At 34.6% G+C, this 24,780-nt stretch overlaps 2 protein-coding genes across 2 annotated transcripts; both read left to right on the plus strand.

The window, feature by feature from the left end:
• The first annotated feature begins 1,453 nt into the window (after positions 1 to 1,453).
• On the plus strand, positions 1,454 to 23,544 carry LOC125392663 (olfactory receptor 5H18). The gene is made up of 3 exons (XM_048422567.3): positions 1,454 to 1,477; positions 5,878 to 5,925; positions 22,440 to 23,544. Exon 3 carries the CDS (start codon positions 22,443 to 22,445, stop codon positions 23,388 to 23,390), a length of 948 nt encoding a protein of 315 aa, XP_048278524.3. The 5' UTR covers positions 1,454 to 1,477; positions 5,878 to 5,925; positions 22,440 to 22,442; the 3' UTR covers positions 23,391 to 23,544.
• Positions 9,382 to 10,318, plus strand: LOC148122942 (olfactory receptor 5H19). Its single transcript, XM_087897783.1, has one exon. It carries the CDS (start codon positions 9,389 to 9,391, stop codon positions 10,316 to 10,318), a length of 930 nt encoding a protein of 309 aa, XP_087753909.1. The 5' UTR covers positions 9,382 to 9,388.
• Positions 23,545 to 24,780: the final 1,236 nt, after the last annotated feature.

Genomic DNA, 24,780 nt, shown 5'->3' on the forward strand with positions numbered 1-24,780 from the left:
GGATGGAGTTAGAGATTGAGACTCATATTGTAACACTGAATTTAACTCACTAGGTCCAAATGAGAAGCAGAAGGTGGAAGAACGTGAGCAAGGAAGGCAAGACCAGAGGGTACCTTCATCCGACGATGGATGGAGATAGAGACAGAGACCCACACTGGAGCACTAGACTGAGCACTCAAGGTCCAAATGAGGAGCAGAAGGAGGGAGAACATGAAAAAGGAAGTCAGGACCGCCAGGGATGCGTTCACCCACTGATACAAGGGGACTGATTGAATGAGAGCTCACCAAGGCCAGCTGGACTGGGACTGAAAGAGCATGTGATCAGGCCGGATTCTCTGAATGTGGCTGACATGGGGGCTGACTGAGAAGCCATTGACAATGGAACTGTGTCTTGTTTCGTTTGCATGTACTGACTTTTTGGGATCCTAGTCTGTTTGGATACTCACCTTCCTAGACCTGTAGGGAGGAACTTGAACTTCCCACAGAGCGGGAAACCCTGACTGCTCTTAGGACTGGAAATGGAGGAAGAGAGGGAGTGGGGGAAATGGGAGGGTATGGGGAAGAGGGGAGGATGTAGAAATTTTTATAAATAAATAAATAAGTAAATAAAAAAATTTTCTGATAATTTTTTAAGGCTAGTAATTATGTGAAATCCAAAACTTTAACCAGGAAAGTATTTTTCCATCAGAGATCTGGCTGTGGGAAAATTTTGAGCATATGTTCATGTGTCTCTTTAGTTGTATATTATTATTCACTAATATTATAGCTACTGATGTAGGAATAGTCCCACAATGACTTTGGGTGATCAGGCATCCTTATAGTGGGATGTAGAGTCCTTTGGGTATATAACCAGGAAGAGGATAGCTAGATCATGCTGCATAGGCTACTTATAGATTTCTAGCTATCATAATGATTTCCATGTCGACATACCAGTTTGCACACTCACAAGTAGTGAATAAGTGTTCCCATTTCATCACACCCACACCCATATTTGTCTTCTTGTGTGGTTTTGCCCTTAGCCATCTTATTGTGATAAGATGAAATATCAAACTTGTTTTAATTTGTGCTTCATGGTGGTTGAAGATGTTGAATATTTTGAAGGGTTTCACAGCTATTTGCATTTGTCTTTTGAGAACTCTGTTTAGATTCATGCCCCATTTTTTGTCTTGTTCTCCTTTTTGATGATTTCACTTGTTAGTTCTTTGTATATTCTAGATAATGACCAATTGTCAGATGTGTACATGGTAGACATTTTCAGTTTTGTAGACTGTCCCTTCATTAAAATGATGATGTCCTTAGTTGGACAGAAGCATTTTGATTTCTTGAGGTCCCATTTATTAATTGCTAGACTTAACACCAGCTCTATCAGAGTCCTTTCAAGAAATCCCTTCCTATACCAATGAGACCAAGTATATCCCTTTCTTGTTCCACTACCAGATTCAGGTATCACCTGCTGAAGTTCTTGGACCATTTGGAGGTGAGTTTTGAGTGAAGTGAGAGTTAAGAATCTAATTTTTGTGACATGTCACTACCAAGTTTGGCCACATTTACAGATTTTGTCATTTCCCCAATTAGTATTTTTATTTATTTTGTAAAATTAAATATGCATTTTGAAGTCTGAGTTTGTATGAGGGTCCTAAATTCTGTTCATTGATTAATGGTTCTATTTTATATGCAGATACCATGATTTCTTATAACTTTGTGTGTAACTTGAATTCTTGGATTGTAATACCTCCAGAAGTTTTCTTTTGATCTTTCTTTCTTTTTTCATTTTTGTTCAGGATTCTTTTTGTGGGAATAATCTGGATATTCTATAATTCCATATGAAATTTAAAATAATTTGTCTATTTCTGGGAAGAATTGTACTGGAATTTTGACAGAAATCATGTTGAATATGTATTTTCCTTTTGATAGGATGTTTATTTTCACATATAAATTCTATATATCTGGGAGATTGTAAGTTTTTTTTTCAATTCTGAAACAGGAAGGGTAAAAATTAAAGTAGAAGAGAGGAAGGTAGGGTAGAGGAGGGAGCAAAAAAAAGGATAAATGACTTTCTGAAAAAGTCTTATGGAAACATCCCGACCACTGCAGAATACAGGTTTTGACTATATGATCAGTAAAATAAATAAGGGATGTTATTGATATGAGAGGGCTAGAGAGATGGCTCAGTGATTACGAGCACTGTCTGCTCTTCCAAAGGTCCTGAATTCAGTTTCCAGCAAAACATAGTGGCTTACAACCATTTGTAATGAGTTCTGGTGCTCTCTTGATGAAGATACCTGGTCAGTTGTCCTCAAGAACTTATTCCATGAAACACAATTTAGACAAGTTCAACAGAACTGCCATATATGGGCTACCCATGGAAGCTTCAACATTGCAAGGAATAAATTTCATTTTATTTTTATTGCTACGAGATATCCTCAATTACAAAAAACAGTTGTGTGTGTATATATATATATATATACACATATATATATAAATCTATGTGTGCATACCATTTACACACACACACTCACACGTTACTATGTTTTGAGTATACAATGTCTACTAAAAGACTAATTTATTGAATTAAATTTTCTCAGGATTATGGATGAGATCTTTACAAAGTATTGATTGGTCCTCAAATCTTTAAATTCATGAATACTACTGTTTGAAAAGCAAGGCTATTGGCCTCTATCCTATAACATACATTTTTGTTTTTGTTCTACTCTTCTGCCATGACTTTTACCTACTTACTATAAACTTTTATTAGATGTATGATTGAACTAATGGAGTTTAGAAATGGCCAAGTGTAAGATGTTATTTTTAATATCAGAACAATATTATTTTTGTATTTTCTCTCATAGGAAATATAGACAGCTTCTTTAAATTATGTTTTGATTAGTACAGACATCATGATAACAAAACACTCACTACATTCAATTTCATATCTAAACCAAAATTGACATAAAGCAACAGGGCATGTCAATTATGATGAAATATAATGACATTAAGTGCAATTTTAATTTATTAAGCTAGACTTGCTCGTCGTGATTTAATATTTATCACTCCTTTGGGAATGCCTGAATTTTACACACACCTCCATCAACAATGCTCAGTTGATGGTCTGCATTTTATCCCACAGGGAATCCTAAGGCATTCTGAGGGGAATTTCAGTTTTTCGTATCCTCTTTCCCAGGAAAAAACTACACAAATATGCAATTGGTTGGCACTGAGTTTAAAGATTAATTATATAAACACAATTTTCCTTAGTTTTCTTTGTAAGTGAAGCCATCTAAGTGAGTCAGGGAACTACACAGTCTTCACATCAGAGCTGTCATGTGTCATTTCTGCTTTTGAAGGATCTCTACAATTCCTTAGAAGATATTAGTAACATTGAAAATATTTCCAAACATTAAACCATATAAAGAAGTTTTAAAATTTACAAGTTTAAAGTCTATGAACTTAGAATAATTTTGGAATTTATGTACAAAATGCAAAAATAGCCAGGGGCTAGTTTTTAAAACTAAAGATTGAAAAATTTGCATGTATTATTTTCATGACTAAAATCTGAGCAAGGAACATAGCTATAAATTTAACTATTCCTTATAAATTATGTATTGTCCTTCCACCATATTTATAAGGGCTTTTTCAGTTTTGTTGAGATAAAATATGAGTGCTTCAGAATTCAGGTCTCAGATTGACATTATTCTTGTATAAGAAATAGATAATCTGATATAAAGACCCATCCAAGGGAATTAAATTTTTGATTAAAACAGAAGGTCTACAAATTAAGTAGTAAATTCTTTATACTCATCACGTGATAATAGTTTCATTGAACATTTTTTATATAATATAGATATATGATATGTACAGATGAATATTTATAGTTATAATTATATGTAAATGTACACTGAAACACTTTGGTATAAATATATAACTGTAATTGAGTTCTTTACATATAATAATATTAATTATGTATTTATAAGTGAATATATCTGTTTGTGTTATATATGTATGTATGTATATATATATATATATATATATCAACATTTGTTATTTGAAAAATTCTTACATATACTTTACTTAAGGATTTTTAATGATTTTGTGATTTGGGATAGCATTAAGTAAATTCATTCACTATAAAATCTCACTCTATCTGTACAGTTACTGGCATCGGTTCTTCATATAGTCTGCATCTAGTTAATATTTGGCTTCTATTGTTTACTAAAAAGAGATAAAGTATCACTTGCATGTGGATTGAACCTTCAGACTCTGTCACTATGCTTATTACAATTTTAAAGCTGAAGCCTCCTCTTAATAATACATAGATTCCATATTAAATAAACTTGAATTCTTATCAAAGTAAAGTGATTCTGATAATATATCTATTAGTAACACGAAGGTTAGAATGAATGTTCCCCCAAAACTTCTGAGCATTTCTCAATATTTTGTTTTGGGTAACTCTCAAACTCCCTCTTATCTCCTTGGCTCCCCTTTACTATTCTTATCAACTTACGACTGAGACTTTTGCCTATTTTTATGACCTTTTCTTTTCTTTACTTCTGTGTAAGATTAGTTTTTTATCTCTCATCTCTGTTTTCCTGTCTGATTATTTTCATTTCTTCACAATTGCCCACTCCTAGTTTGGAGAACTTTCTTAAAGTATTTTACAGAAGAAACAAGTTATATAGATCCATGAAACAGACAAATGTCAACTGTCCTCTGTGGTTAATGAAGGGTATGGCATCATTCATGTTCTTGATTCCCATGCTACTCCTTCACATTACCATGTTAATACTCCATGATTCAATTCTATTCAATAAAAGAAACTGCTCTTGTTGAAGCCTCTAATATCTCTGTATTTACCTTCTCAGAAATTTTCTTCTCAGAAAAATCTCTTACTTTCTCTCTCTCTCCCTAAAGCATTTGTTTTTGTCACTTGGCTCTGTATTCCTGTGCTATTCTTAATATCCAGAATATTAATCCAACATAGGAGGCTATCAAAAAGCAAATACATGACACTTTTATGCAATGAAACATTTTTAGTCACAAAGAAAAATAAAATAGTGACATTTGAAGGAAGATGTATAGAACTAGAAATCATTAGTCAAGTGAAATGAGTTGGACCCAAAAGAAAAATGCATTCACCTCTCATATACAGAACTTAAATTTAAGTGTATTTGTGTATATGCTTGTATTGTATTGTGTGTGAGTTTGTAGGTCATGAAAATAGATAAGGATTATCAGAAAGGAGGAAAAGCTCTAAAGCATATAAAAGAAATAAAAGGTAAATGGAATACATGTCATAGGAAGGCTAAAGTGCAGAGGAACTAGAAGAAAGAACATCACCTGGAAGAAAGAGGGGGAACACTGAGGGCAGTGGGCAAGGGAATGGATACAAGCAAAATAAAATAACATATTCATATGAGGACAACATGATGAAACATTGTAGGCAAACCTTAAAATTAATTTAAATAAAAGTTTGCCTGATCTGTCAGAAATGTCCACTGATATGAGGAATGGTGACATACTGTGTAGTTTCTAAATCCAAAGCTGTATTTGGATACTCTGAGTAGATAATCATAATGTAAATGTCAGCAATGTACCCAAGGGATCATTTGGACTTGTCACAGGTCCAGCCCAAGGTGCCCAGCACAGCAGCTACACTTTCTCCATGGGGAATGTTTGAACTCATAGTGGGAATTTCAGCTCTTCATTTCTTCTTTTGGCAAAAGCACACAGGTTTAAAGCTGGTTGGCATGTGTATTGAAAACAAAATTGTATAAAAATTGTCTGTGTTTATAGGATGAACACTCCACTATGAGCCACTGTGCTAAGAATTGCTCCCAATGTTACTGACTTCCTGACAGACTGTGTTTTTCTCTGCTTTAGAAATCCCAACACTTGGTAAAGATCCCTGAAACTTCGTCCTGGATATAGGTAAGAGAGAGATGATTTCTGTAAGACTCCTTCCTTCATGAAGAGCTAAAAATGCTCTTAAATATAATAATTTTATATTTACTTTTTCAGATTCTAGATCAGAATAGAAGAAAAGAGCAATAAAGGATTGCCTATATATTTTATTTTGTGATTAAATATTAATAAGCAAAATATTTAACCTGAATTCTTATGGTTAGAGAGTTTTTATTACCTACTTAATCAGTTGTAACATTTAGTTATGATGAGATGAAATATTAAGTTGCTCTTACATAGCGAACTTTTATGACAGTTGCAAAAAAAGTGAGTATTGAGAACATTTCCTCACTCCTCTATAGTCTCATCTTCCTCTAATAATTTAATTAAAGAGCATATATACATATACAGAAATAGAATATATATATATATGAAATGTGGTCTCTCTCTCTCTCTCTCTCTCTCTCTCTCTCTCTCTCTCTGGACCACATTTTGTGAAGTTTTATACACTGATATGTCTGTATATGTCTTTGCTTTATACAAACATGCACCCTACATATAAATAGGCAGGAAATATGCAGAGATCTTTATTACATGGCATTCTTACCTTTTCCATACATACAATTTAAATGCAAATTTATTTGAGAATTTCTAATTCTTTCATTTGGGGTTACATGAAATAGAGCATTAAATTTTACCTTGCAAGGAAAAAATAATGAAAATGAAAATAAAATCAGATTTCTAGAGAAATTTAATTTGAATTGTTGGCATAGCAAAAGTAAAGATGAAAATATGTAAAGAAATGTCAGGCGGAGATGATATGTACATTGTCAACAAGAAACTTGTAAAATCAATGTTTTACGCAAACACAGAGTCTCTAGGAAATTGAATTTTCACATACAAAAGGAAAATAAAAATTCTCAGGATGGTCTAGGGAAGAGCTGCTGTGAAAACAGGCTTTCTGTTGTGCCACTGAGACTTGCCTACTTCTTCATTTCCAGTCTTCCTCTGGCAGCTCTTCTCACTGTGAAATGTCCGTCTTACACTATTTCTCTTCCTCCCCTTTGTTCCAATTTAACTAACCCAAATATCCCTTTCCTATACTTTTTGCTTTCTTCATACTTTCATCTTATGTCCTTGATGTATTTATCCATTTTATTTAAAACATGAATAAATATTCCATAGGTAAAATTTATGTTAGGTTTAAGCACTAAACAGATGGTGACTGTCTCCATGCTTCCGTTCCCCCAACGTATCTTCCATTGCCTTGGGGATTCTGCTGCCTTTTGGTTCCTTTGATTTTTCTGACACCTCTCTGTCACATAAAAGAAACCATTCTCAACAAAGATCCCATTTCTTAATTTCAACAATCAAAGATTTCCTTCACTTTTCCTATCAGTGTTTTAAATGTAAACTGTAGACATTTTTGCTTCATTTTGTCATTATTTGTGTCTGTCCCATATTAAGGACCATGGCTATCAGATATCTAGTTAAACTTAATTTTGTTGTTGTTGTTGTTTTGTATTTATTTTGAGGCAAGTTCTTCCTCCACGGCCAAAGAATTAATCTCCTGCCTCAGGCTCTAAAGCATTGGGGATTACAAGATTGTGCTACCATTTTCCAGCTTTTCTTGTCTTTTTTTGATCTTCATTGGAGTTAACTGTGCTTTGGGGACAAAGGAAAAAAAAGTGCATGATGAGGTAGATATTTGACTCTAAAGAAAATTAGGAGAATTTGAATATTCATCAAGAAAAATGATCAGTAGCAACAGGTAGCCAGGTAGTAATCAGTAAACAGCTAGTAGACAGCTCCCTGAAGCTGTAAGTGCAGCTAGGTCTTCTGCCCTGAGAGTCGAATCAAAGCATGCACTTCAATGCTGGAGTCCAGGTGGTGTTGCCTTCATGACTAAAACTATGCTTTATATCTGGATGTCTCACCCAGTTCCTGTTCTAAACCAAATCTAGGGGTGTGAATTTACAGTTTGGCCCAGTTCTACTGTATTTTCGATCAAAATGTAAAGGTTATTTTCAAATGCTCTAGTTTCAACAGTGGTGGAGAGCTTCTGCCTGATGAAACAGGAATCAGATGGTTGTCAAAAAAAGAAATCTACCTCAATTATAACTACTTTAATATAAGCTTCTTGCATTTATTCCCAGGCCTCCATTTCCTTCTCTTTGTGTACTCTGCCATGCCAAGAAACACATAAACTTGCCGTTAGCCTCTCCCATTGGCACTGTCCGTATTCACTGTTGCTCACTCATCCTGCTAAGCCCTTGTCAACTGCGTGATCAGAGGATGAACATTTTACAACTTTGTTACTGAACTTCATCATGACGCTAAACTGTAAATGTCCATGAATACAGACACCACATGATACCTCTGCCCGTAACATAGGTGTCATGTGTCAGTGTACACGCTAATTTACTATTTTTTAAAAGTTGACCTTGTCACTGCTTCACCATTATCAAGGTCAGATCACCTCACACATATATGTATCACCCAGAAATTTTTAGAATGCAGGCATTTTTGTTGTTAACGTTGTTTTTTGAAATAAGATTTCTCTGTGTAGCTTTGGAGTCTGCCCTGCAACTTTCTCTGTAGACCAAGTTAGCCTTGAATTTACAGAGATCCGGCTTCCTCTACCATAGTGCTGGGATTAAACGTGTGTGCTACTACCTTCTGACTACAATGCAGTCTTTTACACATCATCTTAAAATTACTGTATCAGTTTCTATGGAAATACATCACAAATTTTGCACAATGTACCCAAGTAATTCAGACATATGATGTAGTTTGGAAACCTCAGAACAACAACAATGGTTTTATAATTGATGTTTTCCACTAGTTTTCCTTCCCAGTAACCTATTTTCTCTACCACCACATATTTAATTTTTAAAAATATTTTAAAATTGTTCTAATGCTATTCCCAATGGTAACATTTGAGTGAGTAAAAAATGGTGTGTTCCTCTTGTTTAACATCCTTGCAATACAGTGCCTAAGACATGTCCCTGAGATTAAGTGCTTGATTGCTGGTGTAGAGGAATGGGGCTCAGTTCGTCTTGTACAACTTACAGACTTATGAATGCCTGTATCTCCAGCTTCAAGGATACTACATTTATTTCTGACTCCCTACACATGTTCAGGTGTGCACGCATGTACACACAAACACAGACACAGACACACACACAGAGACACACACGCATATATATATATATATATATATATATATATATATATATATACAAAAATATGTTAAAGTCTTTAAAACTTCTTACCATAGTATTCAACTCATGCTCTGCTTTAAAAATTAAATCGGTGTTGTTACATTAATCTAAATAATTTATTATTTAATGTTAGATAAAATTTAAAGGACCTTCTGATAGATGTTTGCATTCATTTTAAGTCCACGTCTCCAGTTTTTAACTTATAAGCTCTAGCAAATGATCTTTTACATTCACTACCTTTCATTTCAGAGCCATCCAGTGAAGACATGGACAAGCAGAATGACACAGTCTTGACAGAGTTTGTTCTTACAGGACTCATTGACCAGTCACTGTGGAAAATCCCTCTCTTCCTGGTCTTCTTGGTGATATATCTCCTCACCATTGTGGGAAATGTCAGTTTGATCACTCTCATCTGGATTGACCCTCATCTTCACATCCCCATGTACCTGTTCCTTGGAAGTTTAGCATTTGTAGATACATCTATATCCTCCATAGTGGTTCCAAAGATGCTGCTTAACGTCTTTGATAAAAGCAAGCTGATCTCTCTATCTGAATGTATGCTACAATTTTTTTTATTTAATATCAGTGCAACCACAGAATGTTTCCTCTTGGCAGCAATGGCCTATGATCGCTATGTAGCCATATGCAAACCTTTACTTTACCCAGTAGTTATGACTAATAGTCTGTGTGTATGTCTGATAGTCATGTGTTTTATAGGTGGAATTATTCATGCTTTAATTCATGAAGGTTTTTTATTGAGATTAACCTTCTGTGATTCTAATGTGATACACCATTTTTATTGTGACATTATATCACTGTTAAAAATTTCCTGTACTGACACTTCTCTTAATTATCTAATTGTTTTTATTTTCTCTGGCTCAATTCAAGTTTTCACTATTTCAACAATCCTTGTCTCTTACACTATTATTCTGATTACAATCTTAAAAAAGAAGTCTGATAAAGGCATAAAGAAAGCCTTCTCCACCTGTGGAGCCCATCTCTTATCTGTGTCTTTATACTATGGTCCACTTCTCTTCATGTATGTGCACCCTGCATCTCCAAAAGTAGATGATAAAGATATGATAGACTCTCTCTTTTACACTGTCATAATTCCTGTGTTAAATCCAGTAATTTACAGTTTCAGAAATAAGCAAGTCACAGATTCATTGGTCAAATTATTGCAGAGAACTTTTTAGACTTGTTACAATTATCTGTTCTGTTTGGGTAGATAATCACAGAAGACTCAAGGTCCAATGTGACAGTTATTCACTGTCCAAAGAATTTTAATATTGTAATTCAAAGTATACTTTAATAACAAAAGTACAAGAGTCTAAAATCTTCTTTAAAAATCTAAAGTCTTCAAGAACACAAGAGTACTTTCTAACAAATGTTATTACATATGAAAATAATCACATCAGAGAAAAATGAAGCCAGTGTTGAAGTTTTTTTAGTGTGTCTATATAAGTGTATTAACTGTTAAAAATAGTATAATTTCTGCAAATCACAATTATTTCCTTGATGCCAATACTGCTGTATAGTTTGAAGAAACACCACATTCAACTGTGTGGAGGAAGCAGGCTTTTATTTTACTGGACAGAAGCAGAACTGTAATATATGGCTAGTTATCAACATGTTTTTATTTCACTTCTTTAAAAAATGGTTAATTTTACTTCTTAGAGAAACTCAACCTAAAAGTTACAAGATAAATAAAAAAAAAAGAAAATTCAATGAAATACTTATGACTCCAGGGAATAACTGTAAAGTAAAGTGCTGAGTGTGGAGTAATCAGATGAGTGAACAGAGTCCAGGCTCCATTGTCTAGGGTGCTCTCTAAGGCCATTTTCAGTGCTGCTTTGTATTGTCTGATGGTCTCACTCTTGAGAGCCTATGTAGTTCAAAATCCAATAGTAAACTGGACAAGTTGAGAAAAATGCTAGAAAAGAGTGCACAATAGGGAGGAAAGATTGTCAATTGTTTTTAATTTAGGTAAAATGACACTATTAAGCTAAAGCTTCCAATAACACAATTATTGGAATGTATATTTGAGAAAAGGAAGCTTCAAGTGTATGTTATCAAAAGTTAAATAACAATACCACTTTATGATACAATAATACAATATGGGTTTGGAGGTGTATGTGAAAATAAGAACACAAATAAGCTAATGAACAAGTGTGTTTGCATGTGTATGTGTGTGTGCATGTGTGTGAAGCAATTTTCCTGTTGGCCTTTCACGCATTGTACATTTTCATGTTTCCCGAGCTATTCATCTACAGTTCCACCTTGCGTTTTTTCTATCATCATGGAAATGCCATAGAGATTCCTACTGATGTAGCAGAGGCACTCACTCTAAAAATCTTACCTCTGTTCATGTAAAACTGAAGGTTTTGTATCCTGCCACATTACTAAAGGTGTTTATCAGCTGTAGGAGTTCTTTGGTAGAGATTTTGGAGTTGCTCATGTATACTATCATATCATCTGCAAATAACGAGAGTTTAACTTCATACTTTCCAATTCGGATCCCCTTGATCCCCTTATGTTGTCGTATTGCTATTGCTAGAACTTCTAGCACGCAGTTGCCCTCCTATACACAAAGGATAAAGAAGCAGGGAGGGAAATCAGAGAAACTTCACCTTTCACGATAGCCACAAATAGCATAAGATATCTTGGGATAACTCTGACCAAGGAAGTGAAAGACCTATTTGACAAGAACTTTAAGTCTTTGAAGAAAGAAATTGAGGAGGATACCAGAAAATGGAAATATCTCACTTGCTCTTGGATTGGGAGGATCAACATAGTAAAAATGGCAATTCTACCAAGAGCAATCTATAGATTCAATGCAATCCCCATCAAAACCCCATCAAACTTCTTCACAGACCTTGAGAGAATAATAATTAATTTTATATGGAAAAACAAAAAACCCAGGATAGCCAAAACAATCTTATATAATAAAGGAACTTCTGGAGGTATAACCATCCCTGACTTCAAACTCTATTACACAGCTACAGTATTGAAAAGAGTTTGGTACTGGCGTAAGAACAGAGAAGTTGACCTATGGAATCGAATAGAATACCCAGATATTAACCCACCTATGAACACTTGATTTTCGACAAGGGGGCTAAAGGTATGCAATGGAAGAAGGAAAGCATCTTTAACAAATGGTACTGGCATAACTGGATGTCAACCTGTAGAAGAATGAAAGTAGATCCATATCTGTCACCATGTACGAAAATCAAGTCGAAATGGATTAAAGGCCTCAACATTAATCTGACCACTTTGAACCTGATAGAAGAGAAAGTGGGAAGTAGTCTACAAGACATAGGCACAGGAGACCACTTCCTAGGTAGAACCCCAGTAGCACAGACAATAAGAGAATCAATGAATAAATGAAACTGAGAAGCTTCTGTAAAGCAAAGGACACTGTCAGTAAGACAAAAAGGCTACCTTCTGACTGGGAGAAGATCTTCACAAACCCCTCATCAAATAAAGGCCTTATCTCCAAAATATACAAAGAACTCAAGAAACTAGAAACTAAAAGTCTAATTAACCCAATTAAAAAATGGGGTGCAGATCTGAACAGAGAATTCTCAACAGAAGAACTTCGAATGGCCAAAAGACACTTAAGGTCATGCTCAACATCCTTAGCGATCAGGGAAATGCAAATCAAAACAACTATGAGATACCATTTTACACCGGTCAGATTAGCTAAAGTCAAAAACACCAATGATAGCCTATGCTGGAGAGGATGTGGAGAGAGGGGAACTCTCATCCATTGTTGGTGGGAATGCAAACTTGTGCAGCCACTGCGGAAATCAGTGTGGCGATTTCTCAGGAAACTGGGAATCAACCCCCCTCCATACCCAGCAATTCCACTCTTGGGAAAATACCCAAGAGATGCCCTATCATACCACAAAAGCATTTGTTCAACTATGTTCATAGCAGGACTATTTGTAATAGCCAGAAACTGGAAACAACCTAGGTGCCCCTCAATAGAAGAATGGTTAAAGAAGGTGTGGAAAATATATACATTAGAGTTTTACTCAGCAGTAAAAAACAATGACATTTTGAATTTTGCATGCAAATGGATGGAAATAGAAAACGCTTTACTGAGTGAGGTAAGCCAGACCCAAAAAGAGGAATATGGTATGTATTCACTCATAAGTGGATTCTAGCCATAATTAAAGGTCTTTGAGCCTATTATTCGTGATCCTAGAGAAGCTAAATAAGAAGGTGAACCTGAAGAAAATCATGTAGGTATCCTCCTGGAGATTGGAAATAGACAAGAGCCCCAGAACCTTCATCTGTCGATGGATGGAGATAGAGACAGAGACCCACATTGGAACACTGGACTTAACTTCCTAGGTCCAAACGAGAAGCAGAAGGAAAGAGAACGTGAGCAAAGAAGGCAAGACCAGAGAGAACCTTCATCCGATGATGGAAGGCAATAACGACGGAGACCCACATTGGAGCACCGGACTGAGCCCCCCAAGGTCCAAATGAGGAGCAGAAGGAGGAAGAACTTGAAAAAGGAAATCAGGGCCGCGAGGGGTGCGATCAACCACTGATACAAGGGGACTGATCTAATGAGAGTTCACCAAGGCCAGTTGGACTGGGACTGAACGAGGGCACGATCCAACCAGATTCTCTGAATGTGGCCGGATTCTCTGAATGTGGCTGGCCCGGAGTCTTTCTGAAAAGCCATTGACAATGACACTGGGTCTTGTTTCCTCTGCATGTACTGGATTTTTGGGATCCAATCCGTCTGGACACTCACCTTCCTGGACCTGGAGGGAAGGAGGAGGAAATTGAACTTCCCACAGGGCAGGAAACCCTGACTGCTCTTAGGGATGGAGAGGAAGGAGGAGAGGGAGTGGGGGGAGTGGGAGGATGTTGAGAGGTGGGGCGGAACTGGAAACTTTTATAATTTAATAAACTTTGGGGAAAAAAACTGACGGTTTTATATTCTGCAACCTGCAAATACTCTCTTCTTTCAGAAGTGATGCTGCTAGGTAATTGTTGATGATCAAAATGGATGAATTCAAACCCCTTTAAATATTTTTAAAGTATTTTCATAACTATAAGATGGTATTCACGTACTTTATTAATATCTCATATTTATTTTCATATGTATCATGCATAATTTTGTTCTATACGCTGATGTGGGCAAGGCTATATTTCTCTGTACCTTGCATTTCTCATACTGGTGTGATTTGAGGTCCTCTCTAATGAAACCTTCTCTAACTCTTGGGTCTCTTTATCTTTCACAGTTCTCCAAATGAAAATTTTGTTGTATCCAAAATGCATTGCTGAAATTCATCTGGACCTACCTTACCTTCTTACGTGTTTGCTTTCCCTTAAAAGTCTTCTTCACAGAAAATTCCTGTCCTGCCTTGCCACACCCCTACCACTAATACTCCTTATTAGTTTAACGTTTTGAGGTCTTACCGAACTGTGACTGCTTCCTTATAAGGCTTTCACATAACCACTACTAGGACAGGAAATATCACTCATTAGAACAACTTAATAACATACATTGGGCCAAACTTGACCTTATGTGACAAATAGCTTTGACTTGTAAATATAATCTAAATTCCTACTGCTCTGCTACTTTTTGGTTTCTATCACAGCAGCTTACATATGTGAGACCTTACATAAATGTTTGCAAAATTGAAGTATATTCACTAATACACAAAATGCAATGAGTATGTCATGCTTTTCAATGAAAACTTAGCCGCTGGTTGGTGAAATGGCTCTGCTTGTAAAGCTTGTTGCCAAGGCTTAAGAACTGAGGCTTGAACATTTCCTTAAGTGTCTTTCAACCACTTTAGATTCATCTGTTGAGAGTTCTCTGTATATGTCTGTACTCCATCTTTTATTGGATTATTTGTTCTTTTGATGAAAAATTTCTTGAGTTCTCTGTATATTTTGGAGATCAGACTTTTGTCTTATGTAGGGTTAGTAAAGATCTTTTCCCATTCTGTAGACTGTTTTGTTTTGTTGTCAAGTTCTTTGTTTTACAGAAGCTTTTCAGTTACAGGAGGTCCCAGTTGTTTCTCTAAATGTTTGTGCTACTGCGGTTTTATTTAGGAAGTGGTCTCCTGTGCCAATGTGTTTGAGTATACTTCCCACTTTCTCTTATATAAGTTTCAGAGAACCTAGACAACAGTAAGGACCCTAAGAGAGATATACATAGATCTAATCTACATGGGTAGTAGAAAAAAGAAAAGATCTCCTGAGTAATTGGGAGCATGAGGACCTTGGGAGAGGATTGATAAGGGCACGAAAGGCAGGGAAGGGAGCAGAGAAAAATGTAGAGTTCAACAAAAATCAATAAAAAAGAATTGAGGCTTGAATATAATTACCTCAGAACTCACATGGTAGAAATAGAAAATTGACTCTCATAGGTTGTCTTCTGGTCTCCATAGATACTCTATGGCACACACACACACACACACACACACACACACACACACACCACATAAATAAACGAGCAAACAAATGTAAAGAATGAGCCCAAATATACTACTTTGCTTAGAATCGGTGCCGTGTACTGGCTCAAGCAGTTGTTCCTACCATATAACTAAACTGATATCATATAACTGATATCATATAACTAAACTGATAGTTTCATTAGCTTGGATAGACTGTGACAAATTATAGTAGAGAAACAATTGCAAGGATCAAAGATCTGATGGTAACATGTAAGTATTTAAAACAGACATTGTGTCAGTATAATTCCAGAGATCCGAATCCCAATATGCTTGAAGAACATGTCCTAAGAAGTTCCCCTGAGGAGACTCACCTAAGCCTCCAGAAACACTGAAAGGTTATCAGTCTAGCGGCAGTTACCCTTTCATCCTAGACACCCCATGTTGTAGCATGTATTTTATTGCTTTTATGTTCTATTATGCTGATTTATTTTAAGTTATCTATTGCTTTATCCTGTCATTATTATTATCACTATTATCATTATTAAAGATTTTACTAATAAGGAATTTAAGTCTTCTTCCATAACTCTAATTTATTCCTCCTTACACATTACATAATAGATAGTAATTGAAATGTAATGGATGTAGTAAAGGACAAGTTCTCATGCAAAGAATGGTTTATTATCAGACTGCCCATTCATTTGTATAAGAAACAATTTATGTTTAGGAAGTGGTTTCCTGTGCCAATGTGTTAAAGTGTGCTTCCCATTTTCTCTTCTATAAGGTTCAATGTGACTGGCTATATATTGAGGTCTTTGATCCATTTGGACTTGAGTTTTCTGCATGGTGATAGATATGGGTCTATTTTCATTCCTCAACATGTTGATATCCAGTTATGCCAGCACCATTTGTTAAATATTCTTTCTTTTTACCATTTGAAATTTTTCCTACTCAGTCAAAAATCAGATGTTAGAAGGTGTGTATTAGTATCTAGGTCTTCAAATGGGTTTCAATGGTCCTCCTTTCTGCTCTTATGCCAATACCGGACTGTTTTCAGTACTGTAGCTCTGTAGTGGGGTTTGAAGTCAGGGATTGTGATGCCTCCAGAAGTTCCTTTATTGTACAGCAGCACAGACACTGAGAGAAACAATTAATAAATGGGACCTCCTGAAACTGAAAAGCTTCGCTAAAGCAAAGGACACGGTCAACAAGACAAAACAACAGCCTACAGAATGGGAAAAGATCTTCACCAACCCCACTTCAGAGAGAGGTCAGATTTCCAAAATATATTTAAAAAAACTCAAAAAAAATGGTCAGCAAAAGAACAAATAATTCAATAAAAAATGTAGTACAAATCTAAACAGAAAACTCTCAACAAAGGAATCTAAAATGGCTAAAAGACACTTAGGGAAATGTTCAACATCCTTAGTCATCAGAGAAATGAAAATCAAAACAACTCTGAGATTCCATCTTACACCTGTAAGAATAACCAAGATCAAAAACATTGATGATAACTTACTTATGCTGGAGAGGTTGTGGGGTAAAAAAAACACTTCTGCATTGCTGGTGGGAATGCAAGCTGGTATAGTCACTTTAGATGTCAGTGTGGCGATTTCTCAGAAAATTAGGAAACAATCATTCTCAAGACCCAGTAACACCACTTTTGGGTATGTATCCAAAGGATGCACAATCGTGCCTCAAGGACATGAGCTCAACTATGTTTATAGAAAGATTGTTTGTCATAAACAGAACATGGAAACATTCTAAATGCCCCTCTACTAAAGAATGGATAAGGAAAATGTGGTACATTTATACAATAAAGTACTATACAGCAGAAAAATAATGGCATGTTGAATTTTACAGGAAAATGGATGGAGCTGGAAAATATCATTTTGAATGAGGTAACCCAGACACAGAAAGACAATTACCACATGTAGTCACTCATGAGTGGATTTTAAACATAAAGTAAAGAAAATAAGCCTACAAATCACAATCCCAGTGAACTTAGATAACAATGGGGACCCTAAGACAGACAGACATATATCTAATCTACATGGGAAGTAGAAAAAGACAAGATCTCCTGAGTAAGATGGGAGCGTGGAGACCTTGGAGGAGGGTTGAAGGGGAGGGGAAAGGGTGGGAGAGGAGCAGAGAAAAATGTAGAGCTCAATAAAAATCAATAAAAAAAGAAAATAATAAAACAGAGAAACATACAGGATAGAAAAAACAGTGTATGTTTTAAAACTGCCACGTAAATATACTAATAATAGTTGACATATACTACATTATAAGAATATATTATTTCCCAGCTTGGTGATTTAAAAGAATAAAGATCTCTCATTCACCTACATATAAATAATGTATAATGTAAATAATATATGTAATATATCCACTCACTTTATAGTATTTTATAAAATATTTTAAAGAAATTTCTAATAAATTTTCTTAGGCTAGTACTTATGTGAAATCCAAAACTTTAATCAGGAAAGTATTTTTCCATTAGAGATCTGGCTGTGGGAAAACTTTGAGCATATGTTCATGTGTCTCTTTAGCTGAATATTATTATTCACTAATATTATAGCTACTGATGTAGGAATAGTTCTATAATGACTATGGGTGATCAGGTATCCTTATAGTAGGATGTAGAGTCCATTGGCTATAAAACCAGGAAGAGGATAGCTAGATCATGCTGCATAGGCTATTTATAGATTTCTGGCTATCATACTGATTTCCATGTGGATATACCAGTTCGCACACTCACCAGTAGTGAATAAGTGTTCCCATTTCATCACACCCACACCCATATTTGTCTTCTTGTGTGGTTTTGCCCTTAGCCATCTTATTGTGATAAGATGAAATATCAAACTTGTTTTAATTTGTGTTTCCTTGGTGGTTGAAGATGTTGAATATTTTGAAGGGTTTCACAGCTATTTGCATTTGTCTTTTGAGAACTCTCTGTTTAGATTCATGCCCCATTTTTTGTCTTGTTCTCCTTTTTGATGATTTCACTTGTTAGTTATTTGTATTTTCTAGATAATGACCAATTGTCAGATGTGTACATGGTAGACATTTTCAGTTTTGTAGACTGTCCCTTCATTAAAATGATGATGTCCTTAGTTGGACAGAAGCATTTTGATTTCTTGAGGTCCCATTTATTAATTGCTAGACTTAACACCAGCTCTATCAGAGTCCTTTCAAGAAATCCCTTCCTATACCAGTGAGACCAAGGAACCCTTTCTTGTTCCACTACCAGATTCAGGTATCACCTGCTGAAGTTCTTGGACCATTTGGAGGAGAGTTTTGAGTGAAGTGGGAGATAATAATCTAATTTCATTTTTCGACATGTCACTACCAAGTTTGACTGGCCACATTTACAGATTCTGTCAATTCCCCAATTAGTATTTTTATTTCCTTTGTAAAATTAAATATGCATTTTGAATTCTGAGTTTGTAATGGGTCCTAAATTCTGTTCATTGATTAATGGTTCTATTTTATATGCAGATACCATGATGCCTTATAACTTTGTGTATAACTTGACATCTTGAATTGCAATACCTCCAGAAGTTTTCTTTGATCTTTATTTCTTTTTTCATTTTTGTTCAGGATTCTTTTTGTGGGAATAATCTGGATATTCTATAATTCCATATGAAATTTGAAATAATTTGTCAATTTCTGGGAAGAATTGTACTGGAATTTTGACAGAAATCGTGTTGAATATGTATTTTCCTTTTGATAGGATGTTTATTTTCACATATAAATTCTATAGATCCAGGAGATTGTAAGATTTTTTTTTCAATTCTGAAACAGGAAGGGTAAAAATTAAAGTAGAAGAGAGGAAGGTAGGGTAGAGGAGGGAGCAAAAAAAAGGATAAATGACTTTCTAAAAAAGTCTTATGGAAACATCCCGACCACTGCAGAATACAGGTTTTGACTATATGATTAGTAGAATAAATAAAGAATATTATTGTCATGAGAGGGCTAGAGAGATGGCTCAGTGATTACGAGCACTGTCTGCTCTTCCAAAGGTCCTGAATTCACTTTCCAGCAATCACATGGTGGCTTACAACCATCTGTAATGAGTTCTGGTGCCCTCTTGAGGAAGAGATCTGATCAGTTGTCCTCATCAACTAATAACATGAAACCCAATTTGGAGTTCAACAGAACTGCCATTTATGGGCCACCCATGCAAGTTTCAATATTTCAAGGAATAAATTTCATTTTATTTTTATTGCTATGAGATATCCCCAATTATAAAAAAACATTTGTATGTATATAAATCTGTGTGTGCATACCATTTACACACACACACACACACACATACTCACATGTTACTATGGTTTGAATATACAATGTCTACTAAAAGACTAATTTATTGAATTAAATTTTCTCAGGATGATGGATGAGATATCTACAAAGTATTGATTGGTCCTCAAATCTTTAAATTCATGAATACTACTGTTTGAAAAGCAAGTTTGTTGGCCTCTATCCTATAACACATGTTTTTGTTTTTGCTCTACTCTTCTGTCATGACTTTTGCCTACTTACTATAAACTTTTATTAGATGTATGATTGAACTAAGGGAGTTTAGAAATGGCCAAATATAGGATGTTATTATTACTATCGGAACAATATTATTTTCGTATTTTCTCTCATAGGAAATATAGACAGCTTCTTTAAATTATGTTTTGATTAGTACAGACATCATGATAACGAAGCACTCACTGCATTCAATTTCATATCTAAACCAAAATTGACATAAAACAACCAGGCATGTGAATTATGATGAAATATAATGACATTAAGTGCAATTTTAATTTATTAAGCTAGACTTACTCATCATGATTTGATGTTTATCAATCCTTTGGGAATACCTGAATTTTGCACACACCTCCATCAACAATGCTCAGTTGATGATCTGCATTTTATCCCACAGGGAATCCTAAGGCATTCTGAGGGGAATTTCAGTTCTTCATATCCTCTTTCCCAGGAACAATCTATACAAATGTGCAATTGGTTGACACTGTGTTCAAAGATTGATTATATAAACACAATTTCCCTTAGTTTTCTTTGTAAGTGAAGCCATCTAAGTGAGTCGGGGAACTACATGGTCTTCACATCGGAGCTGTCATGTGTTATTTTTGCTTTTGAAGGATCTCTACAATTCCTTAGAAGATATTGGTAACATCAAAAATATTTCCAAACATTAATCCTTATAAAGAAGTTTTAAATTTTACAAGTTTAAAGTCTATGAACTTAGAGTAATTTTGGAATTTATGTACAAAATGCAAAAATAGCCAGGGGCTAGTTTTTAAAACTAAAGATTGAAAAATTTGCATGTATTATTTTCATGACTAAAATCTGAGTAAGGAACATAGCTATAAATTTAACTATTCCTTATAAAAATATTTATTTTCCTTCTACCATATTTATAAGGGCTTTTTCAGCTTTGTTGAGATAAAATATGAGTGCTTCAGAATCAGGTCTCAGATTGACATTATTCTTGTATAAGAAATAATTAGACAGTTCTAATATAAAGTACCATCCAAGAAAATTACATATTTGATTAAAACTGAAGGTCTACAAATTAAGTACTAATTTCTTTATAATCATCATGTGACAATAGTTTCATTTAATATTTTGTATATATAATATAGATATATGATATGTACAGATGAATATTTATAGTTATAATTATATGTAAATGTACACTGAAACACTTTGGTATAAATATATAACTGTAATTGAGTTCTTTACATATAATATTAATTATGTATTTATAGGAGAATATATATATATCAACATTTGTTATTTGAAAAATTCCTACATACACTTTATTTGATGATTTTCAATGATTTTGTGATTTGGGGTAGCATGTAAATAAACCCATTCACTATAAAATCTTTATCTGTACAGTTACTGGTGTCAGTTCTTGATATAGTCTGCATCTAGTTAAATATTTGGTTTTTATTATTTACTAAAATGAGATAAAGTATCACTTACATGTGGAATTAACCTTCAGACACTGTTACTATGCTTATTACAATTTTAAAGCTCAAGCCTCCTTATAATAATATATAGATTCCATAATAAAACAAACTTGAATTCTTATCTCTCTTTTCTTCTTGATTTCACCTCCATTTCTTCTCAGTTGCCCACTCTTACTTTGGAGAACTTTCTTAAAGTATTTTACAGAAGACACAAGTTAAATGAATCCACAAAACAGACAAATGTCAACTGTCCTCTGTGGTTAATGAAGGGTACTGCATCATTCATGTTCTTGATTCCCATGCTACATTACCATCTTGCTACTCCATGATTTCAATTCTATTCAATAAAGGAAACTGGTCTTGTAGAAGCCACTCACAATCTCTGTATTTCCCTTCTCAGAAATTTCTCTTACTCTCTCTCTCTCTCCCTAAAGCATGTTTTTAGACTTGGCACTGTGTTTCTGTGCTATTCTTCTGGTTTTTCTTTTTCTAGTGGCCACAACACCCAGTCTTCTGCTTCAACCCTACTCCTTTCTTTGATCACTCTGCTTAATATGGTTTCCTTGTTTCTCTCTTCTCTCTCCTTTTGTACATGTAGGTCTTTGGTTTAACATAAGAAATAAGTTTATTGAAAGGAAGTTGATGCTAAATGAAAAAAAAATGGAGGAACTGTAGCTCGACAGATGATTTGGCAGTAACAAGTATTTGTTGCTTTTGCAGAGAGGTCCCAAGTTGAGTTCCTAGTATGCATAAGGTAGCTCACAACCACCTGCAGCACTAGTTTCAGAAGATCTGAGAAATTAAAATACTTATGGCAAAGATGTGACCACTTTTGAATTCCTGTCACCATATTAACCTTAAAATATTAGTGAGTCTCCTATTATACTTGTTTTATTTCATTTCAGGTAATGTCCAGTGAACAACATATGGAAAAAGAGAATGCAACACTGCTGACAGAGTTTGTTCTCACAGGACTCACTGATCATCCAGGGCTACAGGTGCCCCTGTTTCTGCTTTTCTTGCTGATATATCTCATCACTGTTGTGGGGAACCTAGGTCTGATTGCTCTCATCTGGAGTGACCCCCACCTCCATATCCCTATGTACTTTTTCCTGGGGAGTTTAGCTTTTGTAGATGCTTGGATATCATCCACAGTGACTCCTAATATGTTGGTTGACTTGCTATCCAAGACTAAGATAATATCACTTTCTGAATGCATGATACAATTTTTTGCCTTTGCATTTGGTGGAACCACAGAATGCTTTCTTTTAGGTACAATGGCCTATGACCGCTATGTAGCCATATGCAAACCATTACTTTATCCAGTAATTATGACCAATAGACTATGCATCCGACTGTTAGTTTCAGTATTTGTAGGTGGCTTTCTTCATTCTTTGTTTCATGTATTATTTTTACTCAGATTAACTTTCTGTAATTCTAATATAATACATCACTTTTATTGTGATATTATGCCTTTGTATAATATTTCCTGTATTGATCCTACTCTTAATCTTCTATTAGTATTTATTTTGTCTGGTTCAATACAGGTGTTCACCATTATGACTGTACTCGTTTCATATACACTGGTCCTGTTTTCAATTTTAAAGAGGAAGTCTGTTCAAGGCCTAAGGAAGGCTTTCTCTACCTGTGGAGCCCATCTCTTATCTGTGTCTTTATACTATGGCCCTCTTCTTTTCATGTATGTGCTTCCTGCATCTCAACAAAGAGATGATCAAGGTATGATGGACTCTCTGTTTTACACTGTCATAATTCCTGTGCTAAACCCAATTATCTACAGCCTGAGAAACAAGCAAGTCACGGAGTCACTGAAAAAAAGATTAGAGAGGCATGTTTAGGTCTCAGAAATCTCTTATTCATTCACAGATGTTTCCATTTTTGTATATTTCTGATTTGAAAAATGTTCAATGATTTTTGCAATTACAATTATCACATTTCTTTTATACTCTGATTAAATCAATTTTCAAGTATTTGAAATGATAAGGCAACATATCCAACAGAATCCTTGAAGTGTTAGTATTTCTAATCTGAAAATGTTAAAGAATCTCATTAAGTTTTTATGTCATGTTAAATAAAGTAAAAAAAAAAACATTCCACTGGTGTATGTGTTCTTCCATGTGGCTTTACTAATTCCGTAGTTATTAAAAGCAACACTGGTTCTTTCCAGATGACTTAGAGGGATATGTGCCACAGCAGACAGGGCCATCTAGGTTGAACTCTTTAACTGTATTTATCCAATGTGTGTTTAGCTTCTATTTTCTATTTTTATGTTTAGGACATGAAAAACAAAACAAACAAACAAAAAATAGGAAATCTACCAGCTCTTCAAACTTTTTACCTAAGTTATTTCTTTAACTTTTAGAGTTTATAGAAATTCCACATATCATAGAAAAATCAATAGAAAATAAAACATAATCATGAAGAAAAAGACAGTTAAATGCAAGACCACACTTTAAGTGTTCTCTTAACTTACCCTGTTTCTGCCCATGAGGAAAGATGATTATGTTTTCTTTGTTTATGATGTCTTGAAAGGCCTCTTTTTGGAGGGAGGATTATCTTACTTGGTTTTGCTACTGTTTATTGTTTTATATTTATATATCTATTTATTTTAATGATTTTGTATATTTTTATTTTTTCATTATTCTCAAGAACTTTATACTAGAATACAATGTCATATGATCATATCTACCTCCAACTTCTCCCTCCAAATTTCTCCATGTATATCATATGCAACCCTGCATTTCATACAGTTTTTTTAAAATTATATTATATATTTTCCTTAGTAGGTCACTGTATGTTAATAGGCAGTACTGATAATGCTATCTAGTCAGAAAGCTAAAGGATAAAATGGAAAAGTTCAGAGTGGATGGATTTAATTAAACAATTAATTAAATTGGCACACTACAAAGAAAATAGCCTTGATTTGACAATCAAAAAAGTCTTCAAAAAAAGAAACACCTTTTGGCTTTTTACTTTCTTAAAAATGATAGTTATATCAAACAAACAAAAATATTTAACTGTGTCAGAAGTTTCAGACCAATATGCAAATTTCAAATGTAAATAAATGTAGCAATAAGTAAACTAAGCTGTTTGTTTTCATTGAATGTTAATGGAAAATTCTGCTAATACTCGAGGGAAATTCTGGACTCTTTTATCGTCATATAAAATTTTGTCACAGCTTCCTCTATGCTAGAGCTACACAGTTACTGACCTACCCTGAAACTCTTG

The sequence above is a fragment of the Myodes glareolus genome, chromosome 2 (assembly GCF_982192425.1).
Source record: "Myodes glareolus chromosome 2, mMyoGla1.1, whole genome shotgun sequence".
Taxonomy (NCBI): domain Eukaryota; kingdom Metazoa; phylum Chordata; class Mammalia; order Rodentia; family Cricetidae; genus Myodes; species Myodes glareolus.

Excerpts from the sequence above, each read along its gene's own strand:
- LOC125392663 (XM_048422567.3), top strand. The coding sequence starts at position 22,443 with ATGTCCAGTGAACAACATATGGAAAAAGAGAATGCAACACTGCTGACA.
- LOC148122942 (XM_087897783.1), top strand. The coding sequence starts at position 9,389 with ATGGACAAGCAGAATGACACAGTCTTGACAGAGTTTGTTCTTACAGGA.